The following is a 26350-nucleotide window of genomic DNA, read 5'->3' as shown; positions in this document are numbered from 1 at the left end:
TTTTTTCATTTTTTTCTAGCTGTCGCAAGCTTGAGAAAGTTAAATCACCAGCGCAAGACGACCATGAATAAGCATTATTCTCGTTTATAGCATGGACATCCATGATTCATACATAAACCTTTGTCCAAGCATAGAACTCTATGGTCGTACTACAGCCGTTCGAGTGATACTGCTCGCTCGAACGCACCTCTTTGAGTACAGACCACGCGCGGGCGCCCTGCTCCCCAAGGAGAACAGTACGCGCGCGCGTGTAGAGGTACCAGGTACTTACGGTGCAGTCATTAGCATTAAAAGTCCCCCCCCAGTATCTTTTGATAAAGGAGATTGTATGGCCCAAAAATGGTGATTGTGTAAATCTTTGCCAGAATCAACTCCCTGGGTCTTTGCCATGGGCTTTCATCTGAGAGCAGAATGGCTACAAAATACTGTTGAAAAATAGTCCTAAGTGCCCCAAGTTGAGGGTTGTCACTTGAAAAATGGCTGCAAGCAGACTTTGGAAAAATCACTTTTTTGGGGGGGGGTAATTTTGTTTTGAGGGAATAACTCAAAATGTAATCGGTTTACCCACAGAAAATTGAAAAGAAAGTAAAAGATTATGGACCATACAATAATTTAACGTGTGTTTCAGATACCTCAGGGATGTTGGTACGCATGTTTTTGGGCCCCGAACAATGCTGATTTTACACTGTTTTCAATACGGCCTGAATTAGTGGATTACACCCTGACTTGTTAATCGTTCAATCTCGTTCTCATAACTTTAATAAGGAGTGCGCCCGTACTGTCATCCCCCGCTCTGTAGTAAGAATTCGTTCATAAACTCAGAACATCTTAATAACCTGGGGGGACGAGATTTTACTCTTCCTAAGCATTGCATCGAGACTGGCCTAAATGTGCTGTATTGATTTAAATAAATGTTCACACTCACAGCACATGCCTGCTACTACCCACGCAGATAACCGAACCACCAAGAAGGCACACAAGAATGCAGTTAAATTTGTGAACTGGCGTTTGCCTGGGTCTGCTTTCCAGTCTTTCCGTTGTGTCATCCTTGTTCTATGGGTATACAACTTTTGTTAGTAGCTGGCTTCTAGTGGTGAGTTATTGCTGGGCTTTGTGGAGACGAGGTTGATGGGTGCATGTGTGAAATGTCACACATGCATTAAAATAATAATATAAATCACATTTGGGCCTAGGCCTACGTTGAAAAATTAAATGTGTTCAGGTTCGCATGAGAGTGGGCTGATGACCTAGGACTCAAGTACACGTAGGTCTACAGACGTGGCAAACCCGTGCTCTGTTTTTGTCTCAGTGCATGTCAGAATAGTATTTTGAAGCAGAACACGGAAGAACACTTCAGCAGAGAAGCTCAACCTGTTTTCACACTCGTTGCTTACTCCCACAGTCCCAGACTCAACATGGCAGAAGCAGGCGAAGCCGAAGACAGGCCGTTCAGCATCATCATATTTGGGGCGAGCGGTTTCACCGGACAGTATGTGGTAGAGGAGTTGGCCCGTGTTGCCGAGGAGGAGGGCATGGCCGGTAGCTTGACCTGGGCAGTTGCTGGTCGAAGTAAGGAGAAGCTTGAGATGGTGTTGAAGCAGGCTGCCGAAGCTACAGGTTAGAAAAAGAAAATGGCTGTATGATGAACATGATGAAGTCATGGAAGTAGGACATGTAGGAACATAGCCTTGCTAACGTTATGCCTAACTTGGCATGAGGGGTATGGAGGAAATATCGATCATGTGCAAATTTATTGGACTGCATCCTGAATTGATTTGCCGTTAAATGAAGTCCGTTCACAGGATAATTAGGCCTAACCCAGTGGAGTACAATATATTTGCGCAAGAGTCAAGATCGTTCTGAACAACTGTTTTCCTAGGCTATGCTTCAGAAAACAATTTGTAAATTCATGTGGAGGGGGTGCCACCTACCTCCAGTCTATGGGGTTTGTCGTCTACTTCATTTGTGTAGAGAAGTGTATGATGAACCCCAAACTTCCAGGGGTTGGTGCTACTGGTGCATCCCCCCCCCCAATTTAAAACTTTTGTGAAGCATAGGCCTATACGGTACCTTGACACCTCGCAGGTATCTTGTTCTCTGTGCTTCTGCTCTCAACTACTGTTGGTAATGCTTTGTGTATTTGACGATGTTCAGGTTTTATGGTTGTCTGGATTTGTGCGTGTCTCCGCTTCTCCCTCCTTGGGAAATGCGGGATCTGCCGCTGATCACGTATCACATATTCAAATGCCATTTGGCATTAGAAATAGTGAACATACATGTCTTTGTGATTGAGAAAAAGATGTTTTTAAATAAACAAAATGACATCTGCACGTACCAGTCAAGCAATGGTTAATAAATCTTTTTGATGATTGCAATTTATTGTGGGGTTAGATGACAAGCAAGGCATTTTATTCACAACATCATACATGTAGATTGAAGAAGTATACCTGCAAAACAATCATTTTTTCATTTTCATTTAAATATTTTCATTGTATTACATTGTACATACATGTACATCTGTGGCCAATTCCAATTCAAGCCCTGCCCTTTCCAAATTCCACACAGAGTTACATTGCAGATTTGGGATAAAAAAATATTTACAAATTTCAAATTGTAAAGCTCACACGAAAAAGAAAATTCAGGAAATTTCTTGCAAGTCTTTGCTATGGATTAAGATTATGAATATTAATGAGTCAATATTGGCTAATCAGACTCAGGAATTTCTCAGCCTGAAGTGACTGGTGCCTGTTTCATGGAGCTATACTCCATGCCTTTTTGAAAGGACGATTAATGGTATTTTCTTAAAATGCTTTGTTTATACTTTACGTGATCTAAACTCTAGTATTGTTCCTTTGTCATACATGTCCCTCCATCATAGGGATTTCTTTTGAAATTTTGACTTACGTGTAACTGTGATCAAGGTAAAATTATGTGTTGCCATGGTAACAGATTGACACCTTTGCACAAATGTGTTCAGCATAGTGACATCATCACCTATGTACACATGCATGTACATGTAAACAAATGCCACTGCATTGCTGAGAGTGAACTACATGTACAGTATGAAGTCATTGTAGGGTTTGTGTTTTCTTCAAGCCTGAATAAAATTAAAAACTTTGTCCCTAGTCCTTTTTTCCCATCTTTTTTATGTGCAGTTGATCACATTGGATATTATAATCAGTATGCACGTGATGAAAAGAGTCAAACATGTACATCATAGAGATGTGTGTACGTACCCGGCATGTACATGTACATCATAGAGATGTGTGTACGTACCCGGCATGTACATGTACATCATAGAGATGTGTGTACGTACCCGGCATGTACATGTACATCATAGAGATGTGTGTACGTACCCGGCATGTACATGTACATCATAGAGATGTGTGTACGTACCCGGCATGTACATGTACATCATAGAGATGTGTGTACGTACCCGGCATGTACATGTACATCATAGAGATGTGTGTACGTACCCGGCATGTACATGTACATCATAGAGATGTGTGTACGTACCCGGCATGTACATGTACATCATAGAGATGTGTGTACGTACCCGGCATGTACATGTACATCATAGAGATGTGTGTACGTACCCGGCATGTACATGTACATGTACATCATAGAGATGTGTGTACGTACCCGGCATGTACATGTACATCATAGAGATGTGTGTACATGTACATACCCGGCATGTACATGTACATTGTACATCATAGAGATGTGTGTACATGTACATACCCGGCATGTACATGTACATCATAGAGATGTGTGTACGTACCCAGCATGTACATGTACATCATAGAGATGTGTGTACGTACCCGGCATGTACATGTACATCATAGAGATGTGTGTACGTACCCGGCATGTACATGTACATCATAGAGATGTGTGTACGTACCCGGCATGTACATGTACATCATAGAGATGTGTGTACGTACCCGGCATGTACATGTACATCATAGAGATGTGTGTACGTACCCGGCATGTACATGTACATCATAGAGATGTGTGTACGTACCCGGCATGTACATGTACATCATAGAGATGTGTGTACGTACCCGGCATGTACATGTACCGGTACATCATAGAGATGTGTGTACGTACCCGGCATGTACATGTACATCATAGAGATGTGTGTACGTACCCGGCATGTACATGTACATAGTGTACATTGTACATATACATGTACCTTGACTGTATTAAATACTGAAGTTGTAACTTGTCACAGTATTCAGTGCCCAGCTATGTGTACATGTGCATTACAGTACATAGAACATGTATTAGTGGGTTCGGCATCGCTTCTGCATATGGATAGGATCAGTTTTGGAATTCTGAAGCTTGACTCCCCAGACTGATGAGTCAGAGTGGTATTATTTTTCATATGGATATTCCTATTGCATGACTTTGTCCTTTGCTTCCTCTAAGCATGCATTCCATGCAACCATTTATGACCAATTGTATCCAAGGTCAACAGATTCCAATCCTCTCCTTCCCCCCATGCCGTCGGTACATATGCTCTTTGTGAGTGCTGCTGTTTCAAGTTCAACGTGAAAGTTTGGTCATTTTCTAAGAAATCTGATAATTGGTCCTGGATGATGATGCATTTTCTGAGTTCGTCTAATATCCTGTTGTATTTGGAAGAGCTACTTGGACCGTGCCCTTGGCGCATGTCCAGCCCTTTAGTCATCTATGAAAAAGATTGTGTTGAGCATCAAGGATAGTAGCTGTCCTACGTGTAGCATAATAAAGCAGTGATGACTTTACTCCAGTAAGTGCAGTGTCTGAATTTACGGTGACTGACAATCCTTGAGTCTGGTTAGTCCAGTGACTGGTCATGTGATCTTTACAGTTTTTTTTTCTTTGAAGGCATGAAACAATGTTTCACAGACATTTTTTGGCAAGGTGCCACTTGTGATAAAAGGGGCCTGTGTCTCAAAGCAAACAACTTTTGGAACTTTGCGGATCTCCTTGTGACATGCTTAGGAACAAGCAAAGATGCCAGAGAGATTAGCACTCGGGATAACACCGCCTACATGTATGGAGGAAAATAACACTGCCATCTGGTGATTTTCAATATAGCAATAGACCCCAGCAGGCAAATACATGTAAGTGGTGCATAGAATTTCAAAATTAAATGAGCGTGAACATGTTGACGTACGTGTACATGTAGAGCTGTTCTAGCAGATTGCCTTCACCCTCGATCTTGCTTTCATACTTCAATTTGCAGGAAAAGACCTGAGCGATGTGGGTGTCATTTTGGCCAACGTGAACGACAATCAGTCGATGGATGCCATGTGTAAGCAGGGCAAGTTGCTGCTCAACTGTGTGGGACCGGTAAGTTGGAGGAGTGGCTCCTGAAATACTTTGCGTGGCCTGTAGTGACTCGTTGCATCTGCAAAGAGTGGAGTAGGCTTCTTAATAGGTATGTGTGATTCTGTTGGTTGAACATGGGCACGTAAACAGGATCTTAGGTGCGTGTTTGCATACACGCACGTTTATTAAAGTGCCTTGAGTATCTTGCCGTTTACTCCTTGCTTTGCTTCACAATGCTTCAGCCTGGTAAAAAGGAGCTCAGTTGATATTTATCCCTGTAATGAATTTTGACCACTAGGTTCACAAAGAGAATCCATAGAGGGATGCCAATACGATGGTTTTAGCATCGATCTGCGCACTTTCATGTTTGAAAACAAGGCTGTATGTGTCAGCTTTAACTCTTAGTATGATCAGACGATTGAAAGTAAGGAGTTGAGACACAAAATGTATTCTTGTGCAGTGGGCGTGGTTTAAACTGAAGTGACGTCACACTTTGAACCGGATACTCCATGTACTGTGTGGACTCTGCGGGTGCGCGCGACGAAGTTCAACTCAGAGAGCCTCGGTTTCGATGCAGATATGCGCAAGACGGCGCTAATGTGAAATCCCTCTATAGTTTAATTTTGGCAACCAGAATAAGTTGCCATTACTGCAGTGGCACAATGCTCATGGACAGGTGGTGCATGCATTTTAGGCCTCTTTAACCATTAGGGTATCTTGATTTGACACATGCACACATACATGTATGTCAAGTTTAAGAATTGGATGCATGTTTATGGTGCCTTGTTGGGTATCAGAACAATAGGAGGTACCCCGTAAGGAACATTCATTGTCCCTTTGGGGTACTGAAGTGGAACCAGACAAGAATTCCATGAAGTAGATTTGGGGAATATCAGTGAATCAGTCAGGCAACATTTATTTCCATAATGCCGAAACATTCCAATACAATACAACAGAATAAATTAAATATACATGTAGTTAACATTATACACGTCGATATATTTGGGAGAAGAGACAATAAAGTCATCTGCTATTACGGGGGCATCTTCCGAAGCGGGGGGCTTATATGGAGATGCCTTGACAAAAACTAAAACAGAACATTTAACAGTGACAAAATAATAATTGGACAAACAAAAATACCAGTACAATGTACATGGGATAAAAGTGAGCATCAAGGGATGGAAAAATAAATGAACTCATGTGACTAGTCAAAAGAAGAAAAATTAAGAGAAAGACGATGAAGGGCAATGCAGTAGTTATTACATCAGCCAATAAACAGCAGGTTCATTACAATCGCATGCAGTATAAGGCAATGAAAACAGTTTGAAAACAAATGGCAGAGATGATGTGAAGAAATTGTAGATGAATCATGAGACATTTGGCATGACATATAAACATGCCAAAATAAGGTATTGAGACAATCACAATCAGTGCCACTGCAGTTACAACATCTCCTTGGTTAAGTTCATAACTTGAAGCTCTTGTAACCCTAACTTCTGAGGAAGTTTGGAATGGAACCTCCTTGAAACAATTCAATATCCCAGATGGAGGGTGCTATGTTAACCCAGCAGCAGTGTTCTTATGGGCCAACTTACTGTTTTGCACGAAGTGGTACGTGACAAAAGACAGTACAGGGGGCCGGTCGTTGTGACAGTGTTACCCCTATGGTTTCTAACTTTCTGCGAGTTCTTCAACTCCCATAAATAGTTTATACTTTTTGAAAAGGCATGCTGGCTTCAGTTTGAATGAAACCGTAAAGAACTTCATGTTGTTACATGTACAAAGTTGTTACTTCCTTTGTACAGTCAAGACAGGTTGGTCAGAGCAAATATACCTGCCAGTTTTGACAATAAAATGGCACTGAGTTTTAATTCCAAACCGAAACCACTCTCTGATCTCAATCCAATTCTAGTCTCCGCATACATTTGAAACACGTTGCCCAGTGCTCAAGGCATGGCAAAAATTTATTATTTTGAAAACACTGCTAATGTGATGATAAGTTACATGTACTAGCCCCCTTGACTATGTTTTGTGCCATTTGTGTTTTGAGTTAAAGCTTGAACATGTTGAAGGATCTCAGTGTGGGTGTCTAGTGCATGACTGATATGTCTCCCTTCCGCTGATGAGAGAGTACTTATGCTCAAAGCTCATTGGCTTGGATTTACACCGTGGTTGAAGTTCTTTTTGAATTTCCATGTTAAGATGATACACTGATAGATCCTCTTCCTCTTTTGGCAGTTAGGAATAATTTTTAGATGGAAAAAAGATCACGTGTAAAATAAATACTGATGTGATTTGTGGAGTTCTTTTGGGGGGTTCATAAATGCGTTCACTTGTGTTATCGTAACAACTTCATGACTTACTATCAGGCTTTGACTCATTGTATCAAGATGCTCTATGTTACACAAATTGTCATGTTTATTATGAACTAACCCAAGCTATATTTGTTTTCTAGGCCAGTCCGTTGATAATAGTTAGGAGAGATAATGTTACAACACAAGTATTGTTCACAAGAGATGTCTAGACATGATATCCTGAAGTGTTTCTATTGTGAAGTGCCAGACAAGAAGTCAATAGAAATTAAAGAGTTTGTCCAGGATTTCATGAGAAACAGAAAAATGTACGTGTAGATGCTAGGCTTAAAAATGACATGTACATATACATGTATTTACCATGTATGTATCATTTCTGATTGATGTTGATACATGTATGTGCACCTCTTATGTGTGGTCTTTTTAAATGAGATGAGTTATTTCTAACATTTATAATGCACAAATTGTCTGTTGCTAATGTCAAGAACAGCCCTGAGTCTGATACATTAGTCAGTTATGAATATGAAATCCATTTGAAAATAACTCCTTCACTGTCTTCCTGTTTCCATAGTACCGTTTCTATGGTGAGCAGGTTGTCAGGGCTTGCATCGAGAATGGGTGCCACCACGTCGACATCAGTGGAGAGCCACAGGTAATCACAGAAATGCACCATGACACAAACGTGTTCAACACAAGTAGAACGACTTAAGCATCTCTCTTGAGAGACTATCAAAGATGCTTTTGACGTTGTTTTGGTCTACACATTTGTATGCAGACGAGAAGTTCTTACACACATGTATATTGTTTATTGCACGTTGGTTTGGTTAAATTGACACAACCATCGCTGAAAATGGTACTGGTCTGTCTGACTGTATTGCACTGTGGTATCCATAAGGAAGTGACCTGAATAAGCCTTTTGAGAGTTACCTTTGAATAAAATCTGGTATTCTGAGTTCTTTAAATTCACAGGAACATAACAAATTGGATTCTCCATACTAACAACACTGTTGCTGTACCTTGTGATTCGGGGCAAGCTTTTGCTTAGTTACATTACAATACACTATTCTCAATGGAAAATAAGGGCACAAAGGAACCAGTCCATTCCAGAGATGGTGGTCGCTATGCAAAAGCTTGCCCCGAATCACGAGGTATAGCAACAGCATCTTTGGTCTGGGAAATTAACATTGTTTCGTTTGTGTGCAATCAAATACATGTAACTCAGTGTACCATATTTTATTCAAATTTACCGTAACTCACAAATTGCTTATTTGATCCCTCTCCACTAGGAGAAGATACATGTATCTGCAGGACTGAGGAAGTTAGAGCCCAGTGACTTACCCATTGTAGCGATTGATTAAAGGGGCAATGGAGTTTTGGATGATCAACAGTTAAAAATTGCCATTGCCAAAGACACAAAATTGCTCATGAAAGTCTTAATGGGGAATCAAGACCAACTGGTCAAAATCTGGGTAAAAAAATACATGTTTTGATGACAAATGTATTTGTTTCTTTATTAGCAAATGCAAGATGTTTAGAAAATCTGCATTTGTATTTACTGGCAAGTTACCAAAGACCTTGCAGGTTTTTTTAGATTTGTATGGGATTTAATGATTATACATCTACATCTAGTAACTGAAGTAAAGAAATAAATAAATGAATAAAATAAATAGATAACTTGCATGAATCATGCTTTATGCTAAATAATATATTCATTGACAAGCAGTATAAGTGCGGTAAATGTAACGTACCACTTCATTCCTTACGTTTGAAAGAATGGATAATTGCTTTTACTCAATGTAGGACATACTAATACCAACACACGCAGCAATTCGGAATGCACTGTAATTGATTCCAAGTCATACATGGATTGTGAGGTAGACTGTAAACAAACATTAGGTGGTCATTGCTCATACTTGATAAGCACATACTTGATAAGTGTGTCTCTGCATAGATTAGGAGTTGCCATTAAAAATAGGAGTATAATTGGCTTTTCATCTTGGTGTTCCTGTTGGCTTCAATTGACTGATTAACAGTAGAACTTACATTGATATTGTAGCCTGTGAAATTTGACAGTGAATATAAAGCCGTACTCACAGCCATGGGTGTAAATCCTGGGGGATGGGGGTATATATCCCTCCTCCCACTTTTTACCCGGGGGGGGGAGGGGAATGGGCTATTGAATCATCCCACCCTCTTTTTCTGGGTGAGAAAAATTAAAACAGATTAATAAGAATTTTTGGACTTGCCAACAACCAAAATGTGTTCAATATTACCCAGAAAGGGAGAACAATTTTTAAAGAAAAGGCATAAGTATGCCGTTCTGATGTACAATCCGGCATGAATGTAATACATATTACAGCTGTGCATCTGTATAATGAATATCACATCCTATGTAGCGTCATATGGTGGTGAAACTTTTTCATCATTTATTACTATCCAAGCGTCTGGGACTAGCTTGATGTCAGTCACAGGGACACTTCAACTTCTCTGTTTCACTGTTAAAACTGTAAACCCCCCAAAAATTGTTGATGAAATATGGTACATAATAATAAATCACCAAATCGAAGAAAATTCAAGACAGCAAAATGTCAAAACTTCCTGCGGGGTTTGTGTGCAAATCAATGGCAAAGTGGAGTCACAGTATCTCCCTAGGATGACATCACAGTTTTGCTCATGAATATGGAAATTCACATGCACATAAAAACCCTCCAGGCATCACAATACCCTGTTAAGGTATCAAAGAACAAATATTGTAAGTAGAGTTGGTTGAAACACAAAAGTGTAGTTTCAAGGGCTTTAGTGAAATAATTGTATCGCTTGGACCCATTAAATCAACATTACATCATCTCCTGCCATAGTTACGTTCAGTGGCTGGATATTCTGCTGTGTATAATTAGGACCTTTGATGTGTAGAATGAAAAGTGTAGACAGTGACATTTGACATCGCAGGATGGCATGTGCTCTGTGGCACGTACAGGCTTCCTGACAGGGTCACAAGTCCAGACAGATGTCGGGGCTCAATGAAGGCGACAAATTATTAACAAAGAGATGCCGCATTGATCAGGAACCATGAGAAAGCGGAAAATTGTTTCATTCGGTTCTGCACATGCATCTGATATGACATTCAGGGCAGCCAAGCAGCCACCCATATACATAATTTACATATGGATTGAACATTGCTGAAGGCCAGGGACGCGTTGGCTTCCCAAATCCAGCAGTTAACAAAGACAGTGCATCTTCTGGTCAGAAAGGTCTGCTTACCTGCTTCGTAGATTTTTAACTGTAAACACTGGCAGTCCTCAATCCACCAAATGTAAAGCTACTTGTTTCATACCCTAGGGTTTAATAGGCTTGATCACCACACCAACTCAGACCATGTGTTATATTACAGCTCTTCACAGGCTGCGTTCCTTGACATTTGTGGATTGTATGGTAGGAGAAGGTTGTCTCCGGTTATCTTGTTCGTGAACATATAAATGTGGAGATAAATGTTGCAAATTGTAAAGTCAGACCAATAAAATGTGAGTGATCTCTCTTCAGTTTCATTGGCTGTCCATACATGTAGTTTAAAGGCAGCCCATTATGTAATGTATGTATAAGTACTTTAAAAATGGCCTGGAAAAGATGTGTATGTACTGTGTAGTAATGAAAAATCAAAGCACCGGTAGACATTGCCTCTTTTGAGCCCATGACAGTGGATTCAAGTTTTAGTGAACCATAGTTCAACTCTGGTTTTTAAGTGTTAGACCTGTGTGCTTTGTTCCCCTGCTTATGGATTTATATATCTGATTTCTTTTCCCATTGCATCTTCCGCTGCAGTTCCTGGAAGGCATCCAACTGAACTATAACGAGAAAGCCAAAGAGAATAATGTGATTGTCATCGGGGCCTGTGGCTTTGATAGCATCCCTGCTGATATGTCAGTAGTCTTTACCAAAAAGAAGTTTCCAGGTACGAACCTATGCTGTAGTCTTTTGTAAACTCTATTCCTTCTCGAAAATCAGTTGAAAATGTTTTTACCTCTTCATGTTGTGTGACATCTAAACAGGAAATCCCTGTGTCAAAAACACGGACGCCTTTAAGCATATTCCTTTGAAGTCTGTTTGTAATACAATGTATCACAAGATTACTTCTCATCCTCACGCGTGAGTGATTCCAAGTAGCCTTTCTAAGGGTGGGGGGGTACAGAAGGAAGGCACTGTTGGAATGGGTACATGGTAAATGCAACAGATTTTATCTAAACCAAATAGCGCCCTCCTCTTGTGTCCACCATACCTCAAATAGGCCAAATGAGTTTGTACACACACACAGGCTTGAAACAGTTGGAGGTTGAGTTCGGTATGTGTGTTACTTTCAAGCGGCCATTGGCCACGGCCAGTCATTATACCAAATCACTCTGCAACTTAGTCTCGAAGTGTTTAAAAAACGACAAGGCGATGAGAAGTGTCAAATCCTGAACAAGTAACCACCAAGGGTTAGCATTTGCAAAGCCTACTTTGTAGAAGACTGTGGTTGTGGTATCTTGTCATTTAACAAAGGCAGTGTTTTTGGTTGAAAACAATGTTCCTGGGATGAGTGGAATGTGGAATGAACCGTTGGCAAGTGGTAAACGAGAACTTAAATTATGCAGATATGTCATGAAAAGTAAAATGCCCATTACTTATGTAACAAGATCCCCATTAGCCTATTATTAGGTACTTGCAATCTTTATCTGCATTAGAAGAGCTAACTAAGCTCTCTATTTTTATGTATCACTTGGTTTTTGCATCCTGAAGAAAGTCAACATTATGTGGGTGAAAAATGTTTGGGGTTATTGATGTGCAGTGTGCTAAATTCTTATAAAGGCCTTTAACTCAAAAGTGGCATTGGCGACTTGCATCTTATTTTCTTGGGTTCTTGGGTCACATTATTGTTTTTGAGGAAGCCAAACACAAATTGTTCTTACAGTTAATAGGCAAAGAAAGTATTAATGGCCAGTTGACGTATTTTGCGACAATCATGTGCTTGATTATTCGCTGTTTTTCCCACTTGTGTTTCAGGGGTTTTGAATATAGTAGAAAGCTTCATGGCAATTCAGACCGGTCCAAAGGTGAGTTGTAGAAATCTCATTTCTGCTTCACCCATTGCTGTTCCTTTGATGTTATTGTCCTTTGTTTTCTCTCATTTCTGCTGCACCCGTTGCTGTTCCTTTGATGTTATTGTCCTTTGTTTTCTCTCATTTCTGCTGCACCTGTTGCTGTTCCTTTGATGTTATTGTCCTTTGTTTTCTCTCATTTCTGCTGCACCTGTTGCTGTTCCTTTGATGTTATTGTCCTTTGTTTTCTCTCATTTCTGCTGCACCTGTTGCTGTTCCTTTGATGTTATTGTCCTTTGTTTTCTCTCATTTCTGCTGCACCTGTTGCTGTTCCTTTGATGTTATTGTCCTTTGTTTTCTCTCATTTCTGCTGCACCTGTTGCTGTTCCTTTGATGTTATTGTCCTTTGTTTTCTCTCATTTCTGCTTCACCCATTGCTGTTCCTTTGATGTTATTGTCCTTTGTTTTCTCTCATTTCTGCTTCACCCATTGCTGTTCCCTTGATGTTATTGTCCTTTGTTTTCTCTCATTTCTGCTGCACCTGTTGCTGTTCCTTTGATGTTATTGTCCTTTGTTTTCTCTCATTTCTGCTGCACCTGTTGCTGTTCCTTTGATGTTATTGTCCTTTGTTTTCTCTCATTTCTGCTTCACCCATTGCTGTTCCTTTGATGTTATTGTCCTTTGTTTTCTCTCATTTCTGCTGCACCTGTTGCTGTTCCTTTGATGTTATTGTCCTTTGTTTTCTCTCATTTCTGCTGCACCTGTTGCTGTTCCCCTAATGTTATTGTCCTTTGTTTTCTCTCATTTCTGCTGCACCTGTTGCTGTTCCTTTGATGTTATTGTCCTTTGTTTTCTCTCATTTCTGCTGCACCTGTTGCTGTTCCTTTGATGTTATTGTCCTTTGTTTTCTCTCATTTCTGCTGCACCTGTTGCTGTTCCTTTGATGTTATTGTCCTTTGTTTTCTCTCATTTCTGCTGCACCTGTTGCTGTTCCCTTGATGTTATTGTCCTTTGTTTTCTCTCATTTCTGCTGCACCTGTTGCTGTTCCTTTGATGTTATTGTCCTTTGTTTTCTCTCATTTCTGCTTCACCTGTTGCTGTTCCTTTGATGTTATTGTCCTTTGTTTTCTCTCATTTCTGCTGCACCTGTTGCTGTTCCTTTGATGTTATTGTCCTTTGTTTTCTCTCATTTCTGCTTCACCTGTTGCTGTTCCTTTGATGTTATTGTCCTTTGTTTTCTCTCATTTCTGCTGCACCTGTTGCTGTTCCTTTGATGTTATTGTCCTTTGTTTTCTCTCATTTCTGCTGCACCTGTTGCTGTTCCTTTGATGTTATTGTCCTTTGTTTTCTCTCATTTCTGCTGCACCCGATGCTGTTTGCCTGATACTGGCTGCTGGTGCTTGTCCAGGGGCCAGTGATGTTAAATCAGAGAATTTGTTCATTTTTCCATTTCAGGAAATCCTACATTCTCGTTTAAAGCATGAGGACTGTGTTTAATGTATTTCCTGCTTCTTTGTGTGTGTCATGTGGTGGACAATGATTAAAACTGACTGGGCAATATTTCCTCATGAGCAGTTTTGCTTGCAAAATCAGGATAAACAAAACCACCAAGAACTGTATGTGCATGTAGTATTTGGCATGACAAGTTGTATGCTGATTTTGTTTCAATTTCTGAATGTTTTTGTAGGCAAACCACATGGGTATTTCCCTAATATTTGAATTCCATTTCAAAAGAGGAATTTTCCTTTACATTGTATGCGCCTCGCCTTAAATTTTCCTGCATGTTGTAGCTGCTGATGTTTCTACTGTTATTGCCATGGCTAATTTTTTGCAACACTGGCTGCAGAAAAGCCCCACAGCCATTGTTGCGAAAAATTAGGCCTACACAATTGTGTAACTTCACTTGTACCCAAGTCTATTTGCTGAAGTTGCCTAACAAATTTTGACACATTACAGAAAGTTTACACACTGCATAAGTCTGAGACTTGCGCAGTAAACTGTTTAAGGCTCATGCATGGTATGAAATAATGTCAAATTTCTTGAAATCAGCAGCTGTTGTTGAAATGGTGACTGTTCATTCATGGCCTGGTTATGCAGTGCTGTAACTTACATGTACTTCCCCTTAGCCTTGTGCGGTCTCAACTTGAAACTTTCATCAATTTCATTTTGAGCAAGGGCCAAGAACCCTCAAAAGATAAATTTCACATTCGCACATCGTAGGAAAAAACTCCTCTAGGTAATGAAGAAATGCTGGCATAAACAAATCAACAAAACAAAAACCAGCATTTTTACAAGGTTCTGTGAATAGACTGACACCATGTAAATCATCATGGGGAATTCAACGTAAGATCAAGAATACATGGCAATTCAAGCTGCTTCACTGAGTGGATGACCCACCAACACATTGGACATTGTGCACATGTACTTAAGTCCTCTTTCCTGTTTCTTCTGGTATTTTGCTTGGGAAATCATTCACTCATGAAGACATATTACTGGGTAATAGCTTAACTCTTGGGATTAAAGTACATGGTCATTGTTAGCATGATAAAAACAGAGCCAACTGATCTTTACTGGAAGGTTTTCAGAGTATTTTGGAATTTTGATTTTTTCAATGTGCTCAATATATTGTTTGCTCAATACTTGTATTTCATACATATTTTGTATTCTAAATAATTGCACACTTTAAAATGAAAGTTGATTTGTGATACTGGTTTTAATGTCTTGGTGAGTTTTCCAGTGATGTGCATCGGAGTAGTGCTTTCTGACTGATGAAAGATAAAACCTTGACAATTACATTCTCTTGAAAAGGATTTAAATTCCACAAATAGGAAAAGGAAGATATTTTTCTCAAAATAAAGCTGCTTCAAAGTAGGACATGTAGTAATATGATAAGTACGTGTACATGTACAACAGACTTCATCTGAGCTGCAGTTACATCAATTTTCAAATGCCCAAGTAAAGCTCACACGTACTGTACATGTAACTTGAGATGCTGTCTTGCAGAGACCAAACCTAAATTAGACTGCATCCGAATCTGTAGTGTACATGTAGGTCCAGGTCTGGGTCCTCAAGTCCGTGCTGAAAGTAATTTGAATGAGTAGGACAATGTTTGGACACACATTGGGGATGCATAGATACCTGCAAAAGGGAGTCAGACTACTTTCAATAAGCAAATGTTTGGACATGTTAAACACGGCTTTTCCCTCCTAAATACGAAGGTTGCTACCCACTGTCAAGGTTCTGAAGACATGGATCACTCTTTTTTTTTTTTTCTTTTTTTGGCATTTAAATTAAGTACATGTACTACTTGTACTGTGACATTTATTTTAGTATATTTGGACCCGGAGTAAACTAAAAATTTGGAAGTATTTGATGAATATGCAATTCTGTGTAACTCAGAGAAAGTTAACTTCAAAACACAAATGTGCTATTTTTTTTTCATTTTATGGGAGCCAAGTATATATCGAATAGACTTGCCCGGTCCAAATTTCATCACCTCCGGAATAAAATTTCAATTTTTATTGATTTTTTTAAAAACTCATTTTGTGTGGCAGGGTGGCAAAGGTCATTTCACTACATACCAGTCGGCCATTTATGGATTTGCTCACAGCGATGAGTTGCCTAAGCTACGCCAGAAGTTCAACTACAAGCCGTTGCCCAAGTACACCCCAAGGCTTAAGAAGAGGTGAGGAGAAGCGGGAGGAAGGAAAGCAAAATCCAAGATCAGTTAGAGTACTCAGTCTTTTGTGCACTCCTCTTGGAAATGTTACGACTTGATTGAAGTCTTTGACCAGTGTTATAGTCCAGACCTCGTAAGACTATCACAAGACCAACTCTGGACCTTTTACAAGGTATTCAAATGAACTGCTACATTTCCTTTATCATCGTTCACTCTGTTACTTGTGTCTGGTCTTGTGTTAGGTCTTGACTACAGCACTGCCTTTGACCTCTGGTTCGTGAGTTGTCTACAGCTAAGTTGGCAGCCTTCCAATGTGTCAGCTATTGTGGGGAGTGCAGTGTGTAGCATGTCAGTGAGATTACAGTTTGAATCCTGCTTCAGTCATTTTTGTTGAGCCCAAAGACCTTCAAAGTCACTGACTGCATAACCGAGTATATTGACTGTCATCTAGTCAGACCCAACTCTCAGTCGCTTGTGGGCATGTAAAGCTGCCAATGCTACTCCTTCTCAACCTCAACCTACACCATTTGGCCTTAGTGTGGGTTGAACCACAGATGAGTATATTCTGTGTAGTTGGTACAAACGTGAAAAGCAAATATGGCAAACATGGCAAATCTCCACATTTCTGTTAACGACTCACTGGTATAAGTTGCCATTGAAATGCATTTATAGCTTGCTGACAAGTTCTCAGGTTTACTCCTGTACGGAGGGCTTTTTCAACAAGATATTTACGTCTACAAAGACATCCCTCTTGCAGTTGCCAGAATATCTTGCATTATGGAGGGTCATAGAATGACATTAATAATGAAATACAAGGTTCAAGCTTTCCTTTGCCATTTTACCAAACATTAATTATTTACAAACTTTGGCTTTAATCCTGAGCAAGTGGCGAGAAAATATGATAATGGATAATATGTGGCCTCAAACATGCACTGACTTTTATTTGAAATTTGCCAGTGGAACCCCTAGTTGTCATAAATGCGCATTGCTTGCGTTCAATCATCATTCTGTTCCAACAGGTACATGACCACTGGGATGGATACAGAATTTGTTGTTTGCATTGACCGATGCACGTGATGCTGTGTGGTTGCCATGGTGACCTTTTTGCACTTCTGAGAGGCTTTAATAGTTGTAGCAAAGAAATTGTTGACTTTGCAATTTTAAAGTAAAAAGTGTGGAAAGTGTTCATTTCTGCAGAAGGTCCCAACTTGATCAACACAATACTGTAGCCCTTATGTTATGAAGGTACATGTAACGGGCAAATAAAACCAACTAAAATCTGGTATAGCAAAACCCATCGGCACTGGTTCTCATTGTTGTCTTATTCTCAGTGGACAGTTGGGGAAGAATCACTGAAACACTTAATGAAATAGGATTTGGAAATTAGGACTGTCTCTTCTAGCTGTGTTATTTTCAACAGGGAAAGAGGTTTTACGTTGTTATAAAATATGTCACCAGTAACAGCAAGAATGTTAAATTTTCTACCTAAGTTGTGCGATTGTATCATTTTAAAAGTGATGTGCTACATGCCTGAACCACAACACGCACATGTACGTGTAAGTATGCACAGCCAGACAATATTGCCTTTGACTTTGTACATGTACCGGGTAAACCTGCTGATGTCAGAATTTGGAGATGGTTATGTGATCAACTGCCATTTAATGTTTTAGAGTCTTGTATGAGACATTGTCTTAAAGCCATGACATTTTCTTCTGCTGACTTTCAGGGGTGCTATTTTCTACAATGAAAAGACGAAGAAGTGGTGCACCTTGTTCCCAGGCTCTGATGTGTCTGTCGTTCGAAGGTCACAACGCTTTCTGTATGAGAACAATGACGAACGACCGGTAAGTCAAGGAGAAATGATGTATCCTTTCTCCAGTGCGGACCTAGTTTCTGGAATAGTCTATTGATTGTATACAACCATCTGTGATACCTGAGCATATCTGGGGATTATCTGTGCAAGAAAGGACCTGTTTACCTTAAGATTTTGACCAATCAGATGCCTTGAACTGTGGGCCTTTGTGGGAAAGGCTTGATGACATGAAAAAGAATACGGTCAGCTGATACTGTCAACTGATATTGTGGTCCGTTGACGGCAATCAACCAATCAACAGCTTCTAGCAATATTTTTACATAGAGTGACGTTATGTAAAATATTTACGTTTAGATATGTCAGAGGTTCACGAACTTCTGCGGATGATAAAAGGATAAATATAAGACAATGAGATTGCTAAGCTTGTTCTTGTTACCTGACCAGGTCCAGTATGGTGCCTACTTTGAGATCGGTGGCTTCTTTTCGCTCATGGTACTCCTGTTTTTCGGCATCATCTTTGCCTTCTTGGCCAAATTCAGCTTTGGGAGGAAATTGCTGGAGAAGGTAAGCACAAGCATCGATACAAGTTTTGGCTGAAGTTGAGTTGCGTGATTGAGGAGACAGTCCTCCAGCCACTGTTCGGCATTTGAAATACACAATTATTCCTCTGTTTGCCAAAAGTAAATGTGATTTCAGGACGTTAAGTGCAAATCTAGTACCATACAAATCCAATTCAGGACCCAAATAAGAAATAGGAGGGGAAGTTCACATGGTGTAAGAAGTGTTTGCTCCTTGTATCATTTATCTTTTGACACCTCTTTGCCGTACTCCAGTACCCCAAGCTCTTCACCGGTGGGGGGTTTTCCCATGAAGGGCCGACCCGTGAGCAAATGGATGGAACTACCTTCAGTTTCATGCTGAATGCCGAGGGTTTTAGTGCCGGTGCTGATAATGACCAGACAAAGCATGATGTCACCATGGTTACCAAGGTAACCGGGCCAGGTGAGGCACTTGTCACAGTCTCTCAGGATGTGTCGTCCATTTTGTCTACTTTGCAACCCACTTCTCTCAACCACTGAGAGGAAAAAAACAATTGATTTTAGCACCTGCTAATCCATGGGGAAGACTCTGGCCATGCTGAGTACCCAGTTACCCGGAACCCGACCATTGATCACGGGTACCAGGCTTCATTTTGTCGATTATATTACCTGAAACTTCCCCTGTAAGTTTCATTATAACATTTCTGAAAGGCAAGCACCCTTTTCCTTTGCTTATTTGCCGGTAAACTGTAAGAAAAAAATCTGAGTAAAATATGAATGTGGACTCAAAACATGACTTGCTGCATGTTCGACTTATCGTAGGCCGGCCAGCTTTGCCTGGCACACTTTGGTCTTTTCACATCAGGGTTACTTGTATGCAAGCTGCATAAACCAAACCAACCCGTAACCACAACAAATCCCGCACTTTCAAGCAAGCCTGATTGCAGCCGAGGACCCAATTGTAGCTGGTGTGTAGGCAGTCCAATTGCTGACTCTGTAGGGGAGTCATGTGACTGCAGCAGGAAGGGTCATGAAGGTTCAAGTGAAAAGAAGTCTGGCTGTGTGCTGCTCGTTGTGCTGTTAAGACAATAGACCAAAAATATGAAAGGTTTGCCCCCGGAGATATAATGTTTAAGTGGTTTATTGCCTTTTATCAATAAAAATGAAACATTAGGTAACAACAATATAAAATCTTTGAAAAAAATGAGCAAAACTGTCCACCATTAGCACTTACGTGGAAAAGGAAAATAACTACAAAATCGTACCACCACGGAGTGGGTTGATTTCGGTTTCAAATGTCATGTGAAGGCCTAGTATGACTCCATCACCCGGAAATTTTCTTTAGCTTGAAATTTGGCTGCTTTATTTTGAGCTTTTTCCGTTTGAGTAGGTGAGATTTTACTAAAAGTTTCAGTTGCAAAGTTGTCCCGTGCCATTGTAGTTCCTGAACAAGTTCCAGGGAGCATGCCAGAGCAGCACTCGATCCTGGAGCTTGCCAGTAGAGCTGGTGGGGACGCGGTGGAAAATACTCCACTAAACATGTTTTGTTATGAATAATAATTACGGGTACCAATACCTGTCTGTTACAGGAATCAGGTGCCTGGTTCCCACACTACCCGTAAATGTACACCACTAGGCAAAATGTTGTATAAACGTCTACTTGTATTCATTAATACCTCAGACAGTGTTAACATGTGTTAACATTTTGATAATGCCCGCTGAGAAGTGATAATGCCCACTGCAGAAATCATACGGTGACACCTGGACACAAGACAGGTTAATTGATTCTGATTGGTCAAGAGTCTGTGTTCACACGGTTGCCATGCGTGCACCAATTTGACAATTTGCATAAGGAATATCCCATAAAATAGACGGGGGTGTTCGGGAAAATGAAAGTAAAGTTCTAGAACAAAATCGCTGGAAATCCATCATATATTAACTTCTTTTTATTCTCTGACTAAAAAAGTATTTTTGAAAGGTAATAAATATGTGCTGAGCCGGTCTGAAATGCATGTGTAAGATCGGCCAAGCACTTTTTCCCCTTATGATGTGATACCGTAGATGTAAGATATCTGCATCTCTACCTCCAGGTTGTGTCCAATCAGTGAGCGTCTACTACTGGTGTAACCGCTAGCTGATAGCTACCAACTAATCATCTGCGTCGTTGTTTGTAATCAAAAGTTGTGATTGGCTAGGGCAAGTGGTCCCATGATCTGTCTGTAAACACAAGCATCAGATATTCAGTGGAGTGCAGGCTTCAGTAAACAGAGAACATACAGATAAAAGCCTTTTTGAATTTGATGACATAATGGCATCGGCACCCGAAGCTGCTTTGTGCTGAAACAAGAGATGACATGTTATTACACATCAGTGACATCCCTTTGGTTGAAACTTACAGCATATGTGCCCAGATTCATTCGAGTTTGGCACAAGTCATGCTGTAAGCATTCCCAGCCAATTTCAGTTGGAATGTACATGTACATCTGGCCTGTGAACAAGCCCTGTGGATAAGCTGACTGACATAGGTCGTCGCTCCAACTTGTTCCGTGGTGTGGACTGAATGTGCAAAAATTGTCTGTGTCTGTGGGCAAGATAGCGGTCATTGCATTCATGTGTGTCGGCCCAGTGTGTCTCTGTCACCTACAAGGAGCCATACCTGATTTCACCCATGAAAGCCCATTCTCAGCGTGTTCCCACTTTTCTGTAGGGTCTGCTCTTTCCAAGTCACAGTCATAATTTTTGTCTGCCAGTGGCCGGTAAAATTATGGCTAGCCATCAGTATAGAGTAAAAGAATGATTCATTAAGTGTTAAGAAGTTGCACGCAGTTACATGTACATGTATCAGAACACCAAACAATAAACACTCCTACTTAAATACAAAACTGAAAATGTCACCCTTTTCAAGATTAATGGGGCAAGTCTACCTTTTGAGGTAAAATCTGAAAACTAATCAAGAATGGTATTTCTGTAAACTTGGTTACCCTTACAAATAGTAGGTAAAACTGACAGTGGTCTATAAGCAGTATTTCTGATGCAGTTTGTCCAAGTTTGCACTAGGCCTATGTACTGATGACATTACACTTTTTGTTCACATTCCGTTGGGAGCAGGGACGATGGATCTGAAACTCCACAGGAAAGTGCACCTGAAATGTCATTGTTTCAGGAGTTCTCTTTGAGCCCTGCTTGTATGCTGGCCAGTGGGTGGTTGATTTAATAGGTGCAAACCATTAGAAATCTTTCTGATTTTCTTGTTTGTGTTTTGGGGTACACAGAGCCAGGATATGTTGCCACCCCGATCATGATGGTTCAGGCTGGTCTGGTGATCTTGTCCGAGAAGGACAATCTGCCGGCAAGGTGAGAACAACTTCGAAAACAAGGGAAAAAAGGATAGAGAAATATAGCCAAGAAGATAAATTTGCACAGTTGTGTTGAAGATAACCAATCATTGTCTCTCTGCAACATGAATGTGCTTATTAATGTTGAAGAGAATTAATCACAATGTAATACAAAGTGTGACAGTTTGTAAATAAATTAAGGTTATATGCTGCTATGGTAATGATTACTTTCTGTATACACAGGGACTCTACTGTATTATTTCTTGTATGTATTCCACAGCACTGTTATAATTGGTAGCTCTATTTGTAACAAATTTGCTCAAAAGTATATTTTGGCCGGGTTGAAGACGGCTCTGTCTAGTCCATTAACCACTTGCTGCTGGGTGGAATTTGAAGTTGCATGACGTAAACCCGGGAGATTTTCAAGATTTTTCCATTTTCAAACTTCTTAAAAAAATCATAGCTTCATTTACTGAACATTTACACCCACTTGAATAACTGTCTGGTAACTACTATAATCTGACAAACAGCATCTATTGACGCCCGAGTATTTCAGCCAGGCCTGCCGCATTGTAAACAGAGCCCAGATTGTGTAACTTTCTTTTGTTCACGAACCGGGCACAGTGCGCTACTGGCGTCTTTTCAATTGGGGCCAGATTAGCATGCATCAGTAAGTATCGCTCATCGCTGGAGTGCTTTTGCCCCCGCTGGTAATCCACTCGTGCTACATGCCACAAACAGTGGTATAATCTCTCAAAAAAAGGATGGTTTGGGGCTCCTTGGTTTTGTGTATTAAGCCTATGTGCCTGAAATGGAGTTCCCCGACAGCAAGTGGTTAATACAGTGCATTGACATGAATCTGAATGTTTCTGTCTTTTCTTTCTTTTTGTCTCTGCATTTGTTATCTATTTCAAATATCTGATACAAACACTCTTTATCTCCAGCGGTGGTGTGTTCAGCCCGGCGGCTGCTTTCTCCCGGACTCGGCTGATTGAGAGACTTGACAAACGTGGCATCAAGTTCAGCGTCGTGGAGACTGCTCTACCGTCCAAGGAGTAAGTTGATGAATCCTGCGTCTCGCTGTCTTACACCTGCACTGACATCAAGCAGTCTACTGTATTGCACCATACGGCTTCGATTGCGAATGTCATGTCAGTGTTTCTAAAAGTTGTTTTATTGATGCTTCTAAGTAATGAAAACAATAAAGATTTATAGTGTGCCAGTATCCAAAGAAAATTACGCTCAGAGAGTATTACAATCAGAACAGCAAAATAACAATGAAATGAACTAAACGTAAATACTGTAGCTTTCCTGAAACAAAGAAGTCTTCAGGGCAGCCTAAAATCTTAGAGACCAAAGAGAAAGTGTGAATGTTGAAAGGCAGTTTTGTAGCTTTCCTCAAACCGATAAGTCTTCAGGGCAGCGTAAAAACCTTAAAAGAGACCAAAGAGAAAGTGTGAATGTTGAAAGGCAGTTTCGTTCCCAAGAAGAGGACGTCCCGCATGTAGGCAACTTCCCCATCTCCAGTTACACTTGTTCTGGATTCGGGAATGTTCGGGTATGTTTCCCCAACCACTAACCAGAAACATGTTTGTGATGTTGAATCAATGACCAGGAGCACATTTACAGTGGTCTGCAGAAATGCATGACTAAAAACAGTTGCATCATCTAAGAGAGACAAAAAAAGGGGTAGCAGACGCCATTGTTGACATGCATCATTTTCAAATATTTGGAAAGTTCCTAACTGCTACCAGATATGGTTCATTGCATGTAACAATACATTTGCAAGTTCACAATTCACTTATTTTGGGAGAAAACCAAAATATTATCTTGCCATTTTCCACCATTTTGAACTGGCGATGAACCAACTCCAATGTTCAGTTTGTGTTTTGGCCAGTGATGCCCCACGGGCATAACTGGAGTCGTGAAAATGCCCAACCAGAGAACAAAGCAGAAACATATTTCAGGTCACAGTCGCCAAAACACGCTCCTGGCGTCATGTGAAATTTGGACTTCAGTGAAGCTGTTGTGTCAAATGCCTTGTATGGCCCCCTGCCTCGCTTGTGACTGTGAATTGACATTAGTCTGTATTGAGATGCGTTCAATAGGGTCAGTGAATCATCCTTTCATGCTGATCATATTTTGCACTTCTCTAACAAATCTAAACTTCTCTAACTGTATCTAAAACAAAGGAGTAAGAAGACTCCAAAAAGATAGCATTTTCATAGCTCCAAAATAGGAGAAAGTTGTTGAAATCAGCATTTGTGATCGTACTTGTCATTTGGTGTCGACGCTATGGAATCAGTGCCAAGTAACTAACTACATCAAGCAGAATCTTAAGTGTAATGTCCAGTTGTGCTTATCATTGAAATATGATTGTGTGCTTTTCTGATAGCAGGGCAGTTAAGAAAAATATGTAACTAGTTGAAAAAACAAGGAGAAAGCCTGCATGCAATTTTATACTATTTCTCTGGGGGGTAAAGGTATTGCTGTGTAAGAAATTCTTCATACCTGGTCCTATAAGTTCACATTTCACTGTGCCACCTCTTATGCTTGGTAAGGGCTTTTAAATTGGGTGGTCCGATGAATTCTAGTGGTGCCCATGGTGAAATCACACAAAAGCTACAGTCAAAACGATGCTAAACCAAGAGATACTGTTCAGGGTTTGTAGTGGCAGATGTCTTTGACCCAAATTACGAGCTTTTTTCAGAAAATTCCTGTTTCACCTGTCTCTGGTCGAAGTTTCTTGTTTGATGTTTCAATGTCACACTACTTTGGGGAACAATGTTAAGAATTTCAGTTCGAGATGAATTATATATAAATATATTTTGGCAGTTCTTTATCCGGGAAATCAATTGTTTTATTGCATTCTGACACTTAAATTTCCTGGCTTGCTATGCAACTATGGAAGGCTAGTTCCAAAATAGTTTACAAGCATAGTTCAGCCATTATATGTGAACTTTGAACCATATTTCTTGCTTAAATTAGCTAACAGTTACAGCACTTCTGAGAACTTTCAGTTCTCCCAAATCTTGTTTTGTTTTCTTCATTTGAAGATGTGCATTCTATATAGCAAAGCAGTGAGAATTTATCAGATGTTTAGGTGTGTAAAATTGCCAAAAAGCATACTGTTTGATGAATGCTTGTGAGGAAGTGTTTACATTGCCAAGCAATTATTTGATCGTGCTTTTATTCTGGAAGAAATTTTATCCCACATTATGTTGGAGAGATTTTGATTTTTTAATTCAGATTTGGTTATACCTGGATATCCTTAAAGGGAAACATGGTATGTGTGCATGCAATGCTAAACTTTTCTCCCTTTAATTTTCTTGTCTTTTACGAATAGGATTTTAATTTATTATTTTGTATTCCGGCTTTGGTACATTTTATGAATATGTATCTTTAAAAGGAAATTATATGCTTGCTCCCCCCCTGTAATTTTCTTGTCAAAGGTTGAAGTTTGGCTTTTGCCTATGCATCTAATATTCATCAAATAAAATCAAGCAACTCTAATAAATGTATGTTGAGTGTATCCATTGATCCGTGATGCCGTCTGAACAAAATAAAAATAAACATCTTGCATTCCTAAGACCTTTATATTTGTCCAGAGATTTCCTGTCATAACATGGAGGCCATTTCATGGCATTTGCAATCTGGCAAATTCTGTATGTATTTCCACATGATATCTGATTCCCGCATGATGTACGCACACATCAAGGCTCACATGGCCCCTGGAGGAGGACAGACTCAGAGAGAGAGAGAGAGAGAGAGAGTTGTGACACGAGCATTACTATGGTTGGAAGCAAACTGGCAGGTGTATATGCCTGTGCACTGGGGCAGTTGGTATACAATAGCTGCACTCTACCGTGCACATAATGAACAGCCATTTTGTTTCCACATTCTGAAGTTGGCGCTACTCTCTCTATGCAGCCCTGGACGTGGAGTGGGTGAGGAGCCCTCAAGCAGTCATGGGCCGGGGAAGGGCGTTGAGGCAAATATTCTTCGACACTGTCTCAGAGTTTCAAAAGAGCCTCATTGTAGTAAGAAATGTCTCACAAATTTGGAGCAGATGACCACCTGGGGTCAGCATCAGTAAAGTACAACTTTGTAAGGGACTCTGGTAGATGAAATAATACCATGCCCAGGACAAGTGCAGTATGGAATAATGTCGTTGACAAGTGGTTTATATAAACATATTGACAGGCAGTGAGGTCAGTAGTGTACGTCTCGTTTGCTGTGACTAGGGAGAGGGCTCTATTTCCCGAGGCTGCAGGCCAAAGTACA

The 26350-nt window shown here is 40.3% G+C and overlaps 1 protein-coding gene across 5 annotated transcripts; it reads left to right on the top strand.

The window, feature by feature from the left end:
- The first annotated feature begins 834 nt into the window (after window positions 1-834).
- On the top strand, window positions 835-25655 carry LOC110979619 (saccharopine dehydrogenase-like oxidoreductase). Of its 5 annotated transcripts, none has more exons than XM_022235598.2 (12): window positions 835-1093; window positions 1403-1617; window positions 5231-5337; window positions 8200-8280; window positions 11448-11577; window positions 12666-12715; window positions 16255-16385; window positions 18106-18223; window positions 18637-18756; window positions 19026-19194; window positions 22004-22085; window positions 23011-25655. In XM_022235598.2, the coding sequence occupies exons 2-12, from the start codon at window positions 1416-1418 to the stop codon at window positions 23123-23125; spliced, it is 1305 nt and encodes a 434-aa protein (XP_022091290.2). In that variant the 5' UTR covers window positions 835-1093; window positions 1403-1415; the 3' UTR covers window positions 23126-25655. The 5 variants fall into 5 exon arrangements, with proteins under 5 accessions (XP_022091290.2, XP_022091289.2, XP_086996927.1 ...); XM_022235597.2 differs by lacking the exon at window positions 835-1093 and adding an exon at window positions 1113-1264; XM_087140801.1 differs by lacking the exon at window positions 835-1093 and having other exon boundaries at window positions 1167-1617; window positions 19035-19194.
- Window positions 25656-26350: the final 695 nt, after the last annotated feature.

This window comes from Acanthaster planci, linkage group LG01 (genome assembly GCF_054643075.1).
Source record: "Acanthaster planci isolate LZ-2023a linkage group LG01, COTS_SCS, whole genome shotgun sequence".
Classification (NCBI taxonomy): Eukaryota; Metazoa; Echinodermata; class Asteroidea; order Valvatida; family Acanthasteridae; genus Acanthaster; species Acanthaster planci.
This window is presented reverse-complemented; position numbering and strand designations above follow the sequence as displayed.